The sequence below is a fragment of the Salvelinus fontinalis genome, chromosome 7 (genome assembly GCF_029448725.1).
Source record: "Salvelinus fontinalis isolate EN_2023a chromosome 7, ASM2944872v1, whole genome shotgun sequence".
In the NCBI taxonomy this organism is placed as follows: domain Eukaryota; kingdom Metazoa; phylum Chordata; class Actinopteri; order Salmoniformes; family Salmonidae; genus Salvelinus; species Salvelinus fontinalis.
Window position 1 is genome coordinate 63507353 of NC_074671.1, and position 12773 is coordinate 63520125.

The window sequence follows — 12773 nt, forward strand, 5'->3', positions numbered from 1 at the left end:
GTTTATAAAACCGTTTGAATTATTTCTCTGAGTGAAACAGAACTCATTCTGCAGCACATTTCCTGTCAGGGAGTGAGATTTCAGAAATCGAGGTCCCTGTTCTGGGGTCAGTTTATAAGTCCCAATGTAAGCTATGGGGCTACATGCACTGCATACGCCTTCCTCTAGATGTCAGTAAGCGGGGAGAATTTGAATGGAGTGGATTGCGCAATCTGGGACCTTATATAGGACCGTGGAACGGAAGTACCTTCCTTTTCAACAGTGCGCCTGACGCATGAAGACATCACAATGGCGTCCTGCAAACGCTTTCGTTTTAGTAGTTCTATATCTCCGGTCATGTTTTTATTCGTTATAGGTGTTAAAGACATCATAAGGTAGTTAATTTAAACCGACTTATAGCAGTTTATTGCGATTTTCATGGATTTCTTTGTGATGTGCGTTCACGAAGTGGACACCTCTCCAGTTGGTGGCTAACATTAGCGGCTATTTCGACAGGACAAGAGGACATCTTTCAACCCAAAGACGATTGTTCTGGAGAAAGGACACCTTGCCCAAGATTCTGATGGAAGCTCAGCTAATAGTAAGCAGTCTTTATGCTGTTAATTCGTATTTATGTTGACAAATGTCAGATAATAATTCTGCCATGAATTATGGTGCGGCCTCGCTTTAGCGCACGCTGTATGCTTGAAGTAACGTTAATTTTAAAAATGTAACCCAGCGATTGCATTAAGAACTAATTTGTCTTTCAATTGCTGTCCAACCTGTATTTTTTTGTCAAGTTTTGGAATAGTTACTGATTAGAATAGGTGCCTCTTCAAAGATTTCTCCTGCCATTTTCTGGGCAGCTTTGCTACTTTTCTCATTGTATAACCACGATTTGTGCCGCTAAATATGCACATTTTCGAACAAACTCTATATGCATTGTGTAATATGATGTTATAGGACTGTCATCTGAAGAATTCTGAGAAGGTTAGTGAAAAAACTAATATCTTTTGGTGGTTTATACGTCATTGCTATGTTTGGCTTGAATCAATGCTATTGTGATGTTTGCTATTGTGCTAAGCTAATATAACGCTATATTGTGTTTTCGCTGTAAAACACTTAGAACATCTGAAATATTGTCTGGATTCACAAGATCTGTGTCTTTCATTTGCTGTACGTTGTGTATTTTTAAGAAATGTTTTATGATGAGTATTTAGTTATTCCACGTTGGTCTCTATAATTGCTCTGGCTGCTTCGGTGCTATTTTTGACGGTAGCTGTGATGGTAGCTGCAATGTAAAACTGATTTATACCTCAAATATGCACATTTTTCGAACAAAACATAGATTTATTGTGTAACATGTTATAAGACTGTCATCTGATGAAGTTGTTTCTTGGTTAGTTTGGTTGGTTCTTGGTTAGTTAGGTTGGCTTTGTGCATGCTACCTGTGCTGTGAAAGAAATGTCTGTCCTTCTTTGTATTTGGTGGTGAGCTAACATAAATATGCGTGCTGTTTTCGCTGTAAAACATTTTTTTAAATCGGACATGTTGACTGGATTCACAAGATGTGTATCTTTCATTTGCTGTATTGGACTTGTTAATGTGTGAAAGTGAAATATTTCAAAAAAATATATTTTGAATTTCGCGCTCTGCCTTTTCAGTGGAATGTGGGAGGAGTTCCGCTAGCGGAACCCCTGGGCGAGACAGGTTAATAAAACAAATGCTGACAATACTGGTGTCAAACCATGCAAGTCTCAGTAGCATGAAATAACATCTACCTTCTCATTGAAACAGTTCATCATGAAACAGTTCTACAGTAACGTTTCATACACAGTGGGAAGTTGTAATGAAAAACAAGTTTTGTGCAGTCTGGTGTTCTTCAGGGATGTGATGTCATTCTGACAGAATTCACAATAGCAAAAGACTGGGTCATAACTTATGGAGGTAAAACCTATGAAGGGAACTTAAAGATAGAACCTGCTCTTACCATGAGAAACAGATGTCCCAATCTCCTCTTCCTCTTCTTCATCTTTAATGTTGACATTCAGCTCCAGTGTTTGACTGCAGTCTTCCAGCTTCACTGATGCCATCTCTGGATCTTGCAGTGCAAACTGGGCTCCACTGTCACAATCAGGACCCAGTGAATGTAGGTTTGGACTCAGTGTGGAAGGAGAGAGGCAGGCTGGGTCTGTTCTCACTGTTGATGTTACTGGCCTCAGACTTGACCTGAGTCGGCCTGTAGTTATAAAGAGAAACGGACAAAAGTTAGTCTTTTAGTTCTGGCACTTCCTTTATTCTCAAAAAATATATATATATATATTTTTTTGTTATTCAATTATCTAATTTCAATAGACTGGGTAGCTAAACATCGACAACAAATCATTAATTCACATTAGACGAGTGCACACTTTAAATTACACGTAAAAATGTAACTTAAAAGTGCAACTGACAACTTCGGCGGAGTACCCCACAACGCCGGCGGAGTACCCCACAACGTCGGCGGAGTACCCCACAACGCCGGCGGAGTACCCCACAACGCCGGCGGAGTACCCCACAACGCCGGCGGAGTACCCCACAACGCCGGCGGAGTACCCCACAACGTCGGCGGAATACCCCACAACGTCGGCGGAATACCCCACAACGTCGGCGGAATAACCCACAACGTCGGCGGAGTACTCCACAACGTCGGCGGAGTACCCCACAACGTCGGCGGAATACCCCACAACGTCGGCGGAGTACCCCACAACGTCGGCGGAGTACCCCACAACGTCGGCGGAATACCCCACAACGTCGGCGGAGTACCCCACAACGCCGGCGGAGTACCCCACAACGTCGGCGGAGTACCCCACAACGTCGGCGGAGTACTCCACAACGTCGGCGGAGTACCCCACAACGTCGGCGGAATACCCCACAACGTCGGCGGAATACCCCACAACATCAGCGGAGTACCCCATTGCGTAGAGACCAGTGTCTGGCCCTACTGGAGCCGTCTCTCCCTGGTACCGTATAGAACAGAAACATTAACTCATGCTCTGGAATGCTCTGTAGGTTTTATCACCCAGAAGACATGGTAAATCTCCTGTCAGTGTTATCTCCCAGAGGCCCTTCCTCAGTAGAACACACACACAATAGTTAAGAATACTCTATTCTGTCGAATAAAACAATTTGATGCAATAAAAGTATTATAACATCATCTATACATTTTCCACCATAATACTTATGTAAATGAGATATTTCTGCAGATTATTTTTTTTTTTTTTACATTTGCAAACATTTCAAAGAAACATGTTTGCCTGTCATTGTGGGGTATTGTGTGTAGATGGCTCAAAAATCAATTTTTAATTTAGGCTGTAACATAACATGCAGAATAAGTCAAGGGGTATGAATACTTTCTGAAGGCTCTATACTGTACAATACAAAAGGGGAATACAACTATTCTAAAAGTGGACAACAGCTGATTGCAAAAAGGAGTGAAAATCCAGACCCATATAATCCTCCACTCACTATCACAAGGGTTAGTAACTACACAGACTCATTTCATATCATCCTCCACTCACTATCACAAGGGTTAGTAACTACACAGACTCACTTCATATCATCCTCCACTCTCTATCACAAGGGTTAGTAACTACACAGACTCATTTCATATCATCCTCCACTCACTATCACAAGGGTTAGTAACTACACAGACTCATTTCATATCATCCTCCACTCTCTATCACAAGGGTTAGTAACTACACAGACTAATTTCATATCATCCTCCACTCTCTATCACAAGGGTTAGTAACTACAGACTCATTTCATATCATCCTCCACTCACTATCACAAGGGTTAGTAACTACACAGATAGTAACTACACAGACTCATTTCATATCATCCTCCACTCACTATCACAAGGGTTAGTAACTACACAGACTCATTTCATATCATCCTCCACTCACTATCACAAGGGTTAGAAACTACACAGACTCATTTCATATCATCCTCCACTCACTATCACAAGGGCTAGTAACTACACAGACTTATTTCATATCATCCTCCACTCTCTATCACAAGGGTTAGTAACTACACAGACTCATTTCATATCATCCTCCACTCACTATCACAAGGGCTAGTAACTACACAGACTTATTTCATATCATCCTCCACTCTCTATCACAAGGGTTAGTAACTACAGACTCATTTCATATCATCCTCCACTCACTATCACAAGGGTTAGAAACTACACAGAATTATTTCATAGAACTTTAAAACATTGGCAGTTTGTCTACTTCACTTATTTAGTCTACACTCTGATCACTCCAGACAGACCAGTTAACCTGTTGATGATAGGGGGCGCTATTTACACTTTGGGGGAAAATCGTTCCCAATTTAAACGGCCTCATACTCAATTCTTGCTCGTACAATATGCATATTATTATTACTATTGGATAGAAAACACTCTAGTTTATAAAACCGTTTGAATTATTTCTCTGAGTGAAACAGAACTCATTCTGCAGCACATTTCCTGTCAGGGAGTGAGATTTCAGAAATCGAGGTCCCTGTTCTGGGGTCAGTTTATAAGTCCCAATGTAAGCTATGGGGCTACATGCACTGCATACGCCTTCCTCTAGATGTCAGTAAGCGGGGAGAATTTGAATGGAGTGGATTGCGCAATCTGGGACCTTATATAGGACCGTGGAACGGAAGTACCTTCCTTTTCAACAGTGCGCCTGACGCATGAAGACATCACAATGGCGTCCTGCAAACGCTTTCGTTTTAGTAGTTCTATATCTCCGGTCATGTTTTTATTCGTTATAGGTGTTAAAGACATCATAAGGTAGTTAATTTAAACCGACTTATAGCAGTTTATTGCGATTTTCATGGATTTCTTTGTGATGTGCGTTCACGAAGTGGACACCTCTCCAGTTGGTGGCTAACATTAGCGGCTATTTCGACAGGACAAGAGGACATCTTTCAACCCAAAGACGATTGTTCTGGAGAAAGGACACCTTGCCCAAGATTCTGATGGAAGCTCAGCTAATAGTAAGCAGTCTTTATGCTGTTAATTCGTATTTATGTTGACAAATGTCAGATAATAATTCTGCCATGAATTATGGTGCGGTCTCGCTTTAGCGCACGCTGTATGCTTGAAGTAACGTTAATTTTAAAAATGTAACCCAGCGATTGCATTAAGAACTAATTTGTCTTTCAATTGCTGTCCAACCTGTATTTTTTTGTCAAGTTTTGGAATAGTTACTGATTAGAATAGGTGCCTCTTCAAAGATTTCTCCTGCCATTTTCTGGGCAGCTTTGCTACTTTTCTCATTGTATAACCACGATTTGTGCCGCTAAATATGCACATTTTCGAACAAACTCTATATGCATTGTGTAATATGATGTTATAGGACTGTCATCTGAAGAATTCTGAGAAGGTTAGTGAAAAAACTAATATCTTTTGGTGGTTTATACGTCATTGCTATGTTTGGCTTGAATCAATGCTATTGTGATGTTTGCTATTGTGCTAAGCTAATATAACGCTATATTGTGTTTTCGCTGTAAAACACTTAGAACATCTGAAATATTGTCTGGATTCACAAGATCTGTGTCTTTCATTTGCTGTACGTTGTGTATTTTTAAGAAATGTTTTATGATGAGTATTTAGTTATTCCACGTTGGTCTCTATAATTGCTCTGGCTGCTTCGGTGCTATTTTTGACGGTAGCTGTGATGGTAGCTGCAATGTAAAACTGATTTATACCTCAAATATGCACATTTTTCGAACAAAACATAGATTTATTGTGTAACATGTTATAAGACTGTCATCTGATGAAGTTGTTTCTTGGTTAGTTTGGTTGGTTCTTGGTTAGTTAGGTTGGCTTTGTGCATGCTACCTGTGCTGTGAAAGAAATGTCTGTCCTTCTTTGTATTTGGTGGTGAGCTAACATAAATATGCGTGCTGTTTTCGCTGTAAAACATTTTTTTAAATCGGACATGTTGACTGGATTCACAAGATGTGTATCTTTCATTTGCTGTATTGGACTTGTTAATGTGTGAAAGTGAAATATTTCAAAAAAATATATTTTGAATTTCGCGCTCTGCCTTTTCAGTGGAATGTGGGAGGAGTTCCGCTAGCGGAACCCCTGGGCGAGACAGGTTAATAAAACAAATGCTGACAATACTGGTGTCAAACCATGCAAGTCTCAGTAGCATGAAATAACATCTACCTTCTCATTGAAACAGTTCATCATGAAACAGTTCTACAGTAACGTTTCATACACAGTGGGAAGTTGTAATGAAAAACAAGTTTTGTGCAGTCTGGTGTTCTTCAGGGATGTGATGTCATTCTGACAGAATTCACAATAGCAAAAGACTGGGTCATAACTTATGGAGGTAAAACCTATGAAGGGAACTTAAAGATAGAACCTGCTCTTACCATGAGAAACAGATGTCCCAATCTCCTCTTCCTCTTCTTCATCTTTAATGTTGACATTCAGCTCCAGTGTTTGACTGCAGTCTTCCAGCTTCACTGATGCCATCTCTGGATCTTGCAGTGCAAACTGGGCTCCACTGTCACAATCAGGACCCAGTGAATGTAGGTTTGGACTCAGTGTGGAAGGAGAGAGGCAGGCTGGGTCTGTTCTCACTGTTGATGTTACTGGCCTCAGACTTGACCTGAGTCGGCCTGTAGTTATAAAGAGAAACGGACAAAAGTTAGTCTTTTAGTTCTGGCACTTCCTTTATTCTCAAAAAATATATATATATATATTTTTTTGTTATTCAATTATCTAATTTCAATAGACTGGGTAGCTAAACATCGACAACAAATCATTAATTCACATTAGACGAGTGCACACTTTAAATTACACGTAAAAATGTAACTTAAAAGTGCAACTGACAACTTTTGTACTACCTTTCAGACATGAAAGTGACAGACAGACAATCATAATATCAGTAAAAAATATCAACTTCCCAGTTTATGCTACAAAACCAACTTCATAAGAGGTTTGACTCAACATTTCATGACGTACACTAAGGCATTGTAGGTAGAATAGATGGATGCAGTTCAATGAATAATTCATATAATTTACCAATACATTTATTTGATTTATTATTAAAAGAGAGGCCCACAGACTCCCATCCAGAGAGGCCCCCAGACTCCCATCCAGAGAGGCCCACAGACTCCCATCCAGAGAGGCCCACAGACTCCCATCCAGAGAGGCCCCCAGACTCCCATCCAGAGAGGCCCCCAGACTCCCATCCAGAGAGGCCCCCAGACTCCCATCCAGAGAGGCCCCCAGACTCCCACCCAGAGAGGCCCCCAGACTCCCACCCAGAGAGGCCCCCAGACTCCCACCCAGAGAGGCCCACAGACCTCCACCCAGAGAGGCCCACAGACCCCCACCCAGAGAGGCCCACAGACTCCCACCCAGAGAGGCCCACAGACTCCCACCCAGAGAGGCCCACAGACTCCCACCCAGAGAGGCCCACAGACTCCCACCCAGAGAGGCCCACAGACTCCCACCCAGAGAGACCCACGGGAACAACCAGGGTCAAGCTCTCCGCCCAAAGGCAGGTCGACAGATCTCCCGAACCAGCGACTTATTGGCCACCGGCCCAAGCTCCCAACTGCCAGGCCACCAACCATCCAAGATCCCCCTACAGTTCCCTGAGAGCTGCCCCTCAACCATCCGAGAACACCCCTGCTTTTGCACTTAAGATTGTGTACACCAGCTTCAAACAGCTGAAAATACAGTATTTTTGGTTATCGGAAAATATATTTCACAGCGCTTTAGATGGTACAATGATTCTCTACACAATGAGTGCTTGATTTGTCACAAACTGAGATTAGGAAAACTATTAGAATTTTAGCAACCAGGAAATGGCAGAGCATATTGCACCTTCAAGTACAGTGGTGGGGAAAGTTATTAAGTAAAGTTATAACATCAAATTCCTTATATTAAGCAAACCAGAAGGCACCATTCTGTCAGGGAAAATGTATGGGAGTAGAAAGTACATATTTTGATCCCGCTTTATTTCAAGTGCATCTTATGAAGGCTTCATAAAGCATTCATATAGGCTTCATAAGCACTACATAAATGGGTCACAAATCATCTATAACTGTATTTCATGCTCTATTAAAGGATGAATAAATGTAAACAAAATAACTGTGTGACAAAACAATCAATTTAAGCCACATTATGGACATTTATTGAGCATGATGTTACGGCAAACAACGTTTCCACTCCAAGAATGAGATACGGTAAACTACTGTAATTAACACAGTAAATTACTGTAATTAACCCTTGCATTAACAAGCGCTCATTGTTACTGTAGCCTGCAGATCTTCCTTTTTTCACAGCTTTCACAAATCCTGTTGTGAGTTTGTGATATAATTTTATTTGCTTCCATTTAGATTCAAAATTATATTATTATAATAACATGCCAAAAAACAATGTAGCTTTTTTTATATCTGGAAGTGGTTCTGCTTATACAACTCAGTAGTTTGTCATCCTAAATATATATATGTCTATGCTCCAATTTGCCCATATTTCTTGGAGGTCCTGAATGTTTCTGTGATACTATCAACTCTGCAGTATTAAGCACATCCGTAACGGTTTTATAACACCTCAAATGAATATCACTCTACTTAAGGGTTAAGGAGTCTGTGCACACTATAATGGCTTATGACATCGTTATGACACCCATCATTCCATGTTATAATTAAGTAATAAGGGATGAGAACCCAGGGATTATCGTGTGATAACTGCCTTAGGGTTTATGGTCGAACATTTACAAGATTATGTTGTAATACTGTTTGTTTATGCATCGAATAAGGTTTCTCAGTACTCTCTCATCTGTGTCTGTGTGGACCGAGTTGGGCCTCTGGGGCCGGCAATTGATTTATGATAGCTTGGTGATAAAAGCTACAGCCTGCATTCCATAGACTTGAGTTGGTGTTTGTGTACTACGAGGTACCAGGGAGATGTCTCTGGTATGGATAGCTGATGAGAAGAACCCCGTCTTGGGGGCCAAACCCTGGTTTCTATACAATGACAACAGTCGTCACAGCAGATTCTATCTGATGTGAATTATTCATTTAATTTTATACAAATGATAACTTTGACCCATTCAACATATCTGTTGTTTGTCATGTATTCGGGAGGATGTGTCGTTGACAAGCTCCATTATTGCAATAATTATTAATACACTTTGATTGTTTTGAAGAAATCTACTAAAAAGTCTCCCTTGGTTAGAAATGTTCCCCAACAGGCTGTTCTGAGGCACAGGGCAAATAATGACATGTTTTCATTAAAACCATTCTTTTAAAATCAGTACATACATTATATTCATCCTCTCACCAGACACTGGGTGTGATAGTAAATTAACCCTAGCAATCTACTCCGCTTTCAGAGCACTCTAGTTTGACAGAGGCAGAGCGCAGAATAACTGAGGAATTTACGAACGCCCTAAAAATCGGGTTGTTATGACAGGCAGTGGCGATTTTAGCATGTCAATCTTGGTGGGGCAAAAAAAACTTTTTTTTTTAGATGCATGCCAGTGAAGAAACTACAACACTAAACAATACATACAAATGCACTATAACGTTTCCCACAAACTGTTAGGGTGTACAGAAAGCTGTCCCAACTGGGGAGCCTATGGCTGACTTGCTTAAATAAATATGGTTTATTCTGACTCCTTGTGGATTTGTGGAACTGGATTAGAACCGCTTTTCTCCTTCAATAATAATGAATGTCGACATGAGTTGAAACATTCACAAACATTATTACATTTATGTTCTGTACATTCACAATATTTGTTCTTCTATAATTAACACTTAGCTCTTAAGTATAAGCAAGTTCATGCAAACGAGCTGCGATGAGGCCTATTCGCTCATCAATTTCTAAATGGACAGCGAAAGAAATTCAGATAGATATTAGTTCAGATAAATTCAGCAAGATGTTGAGGCCTCAACTTTACTCTTCGTTAAGTCACCACAGAGCGAGAGACCCAGACTCAGCGGTGAGTCTACCATTTGAAGTATTTTATTTGTCCTATGTGGTCTAAAAAAGGAAGGACAATGCAATCACGAGGATCCACTTTTATAGACAATATACAGACGCACTGAAAGCACATTGAGCAAACAAAACTACCCTCGCAATATGAACTGGAATAACATGGGTCTATTACTGAACTGTCTGTTGAACAAGAGACTGTCACTGGCAACCATGGTTACGAGGAGGGGATACTATAATACAAAGTAATTGGATCTGTAACTTACCACCCTCCTCGTAGAGAAAAGCACCAGAGATAATTATAAACACACAAAGTAAGAAAAACAATGAATGAATAAGATACTAATGAGATGGACCTTTATGAGCAATATAACAATACAATACTGATGTACAAACTATGACATAAATGACGATAAGCGGGTAAGAAGAAAGCCGTCATTTCCATTAAGACATGAGCGAGCTGAGACAGATGTAGCCTATACACCGCCTATTTGTTCAGCACTTTTGACATGGACAGCGACATAATGCAGAACATGGGCCATTCTTACAGTATTCTCCCTGTACACCAAGTCAAAACAGGAGGATAAATTAACAGGGGTACATAAGCAGACAATGAATGTTCTTACAGTATCCTCCCTGTACACCAAGTCAAAACAGGAGGATAAATGAACAGGGGTACATAAGCAGACAATGAAAGTTCTTACAATGGGGACAGGTAAGCAGGCTGTTACAATAGTAAATAAAAAAAATCTAAAACAGGCTATATGGGCACCACCAAGTCAGAACAGTAGGCTAAGTTCTTTGGGGGGAAAGGGTACCAAATTCTTAGGGTGAGGAACATGGGCTACTAACATACACTTAGTATTACTTTGGCATTCTCTGGATGAAGTCATACTGGATTGACAGCATGGCCAAAGCATTTAACCTTTCTGGCCCATGGAGTTGCGTATGAAGGTTTTTATCCTTTTAAGGTAGAAAGGTTTCTCTCTGACTCGGCAGTTGTCATCGGAGTGGTGATGATGATTTTGATAAGAGAGACCGTCTCAGACAAGGCCTCCTGCAGGTTATTCTCGTAGAGTGATTTCAATAAAGAAAGTGCTGTCTTTCCAGTGTGCAGCTCAGGATGCCGGTAGACAGTGAACAGCTCCCTTTTCAGCTTCTCCTGGTTGCCCACAAGCCATAGCTGGGTAGAACACTGGAGTTCTGCAGTCGGGAAGGAATCCTTCAGTAGCGTTTGGACACCACGTACATTACCACTCATCAGCGCTGACCAATCGTAGGTTTGTGCAACCAGCTTCTCCTTGACATTCAGTGGAGCTAGTACTTGTTTGATGGTGTTCGAGAGGCCAACACCAGTTTTGTCCTTCACCTCTACAAACACCTCTCACACACACTGTTGTCTGGTGTTGGAATCGGCTAAACTTTGAACATTGAGATATTAAATAAATGATAGAGACAAAGCCTTGAATAGAAAGAGTTTGTAAAAAGCCAGAAGGCGTTGGAATGTGTTTGATGGAGGAGAGGAGAGCGATGTGTTGATATAGGGAAGACAGATGGATATCTGTGGGTCAGGAGGTGAGAGGTGAGGTCAGTTCCCCTTAAGGGAGTAATCAGGGTTGCTATCTGGTTACCTTCTATCCTGTGGAGCCATAAACTGTAAGGAAGAGGAGTGTCTGAAGTAGGATGTATATAAACTGTGATGTCTGAAATGTTTTGTCTGATTTCAGATGCACAGAACCTTTGGGAAGATTGGTTAAAGCTTGTCTAGTGTTCGTGAGTTATTTACTTAAAAATAAGAACCTAATAGTTGGCGATTTGTAATCAAAGAGTCCAGATCAGTGGAACAGGAGCCGGCACAGCAAATAAGGTAGGCAAGTTCCTACACCTGTTACCACTCATTTTGACATCTTGGGGAGATGAGAATCGTAGGCTGAATAATTATAGAATACAGCCTGAGTTTATTCAAAAGGCCCATTGTGTAACGACCGGTCGTAGCTTTATAGTAAATGGTAAGGCCCGGAAGGTAAACTCATACAGGCTGGTACCTGTAAGGTAAATCCTAGGGGTTAACTCCCTAGCAGGTTGGTTCCTGCTAGTACTATAAAGTCAATAGTAAATCCCAGTGGATTAATACCTGTGATTACTACTAATATAGGGTGAGTCCCAGAAGGTAAACTCACGCAGGCTGGAACCTGCGAAGGGTAAGTCCTAGGGGGTAAATACCAGTGGGTTTGGTTCCCTGCATAGCTATAACAGTGTGGGAGCCTAGTTGTATTGGCCATAAAAGTGTGAATGGAAGGTTAGTTGTGTGCCCTGTGGGGGGCGGTAAACCATGGCAGATTATGTGGAAATAGGAAGACAAGTGTGAATAATTTTGGTGAAGTGTTATCAATAATAGGGATATTGGAGGAGATACGGCACAAAGACATTAAGAAATCCGTATTCTCCAGTAATAGATTCGCAGACGTTTATGGTATCGGTTTTAATACAAGGTATGAAGTGCCGTGTCCAATTAATTATTATCCAGGGAAGTGTGTAGTGCTATCTTAGAAAAAAGTTAATAGATGGTGTGTATAATCGACGGGAGTAAACTTCTTGTGGATCAGTGGGACGCTAGTGTACCATCTCGACAACTTCCGGTGAAATTGCAGAGCGCGAAATTCAAATTACAGAAATATTAATATTTAACATTCATTAAAATAAAAAGTGTCATACATCAGTTAAAAGCTTAACTTCTTGTTAATCCAGCCTCTGTGTCAGATTTCAAAAAGGCTTTACGGCAAAAGCACACCATGCG

The 12773-nt window shown here is 40.9% G+C and overlaps 2 protein-coding genes across 4 annotated transcripts in view; both read right to left on the bottom strand.

The window, feature by feature from the left end:
• LOC129860146 (zinc finger protein 624-like) overlaps nt 1-12773 on the bottom strand; it is a 53675-nt gene that overhangs the window by 14417 nt on the left and 26485 nt on the right. The window lies entirely within an intron of this gene.
• Nucleotides 1-12773, bottom strand: part of LOC129860134 (zinc finger protein 271-like) — a 31474-nt gene that overhangs the window by 5670 nt on the left and 13031 nt on the right. For all 3 annotated transcript variants that reach the window (XM_055930460.1, XM_055930462.1, XM_055930461.1), the window contains exons 3-4: nt 6397-6645; nt 1970-2218 (exon numbers count right to left, since the gene is read on the bottom strand). In XM_055930460.1, the coding sequence (XP_055786435.1) occupies nt 1970-2218; nt 6397-6645 (498 nt within the window). The remainder of the gene's footprint in view (nt 1-1969; nt 2219-6396; nt 6646-12773) is intronic.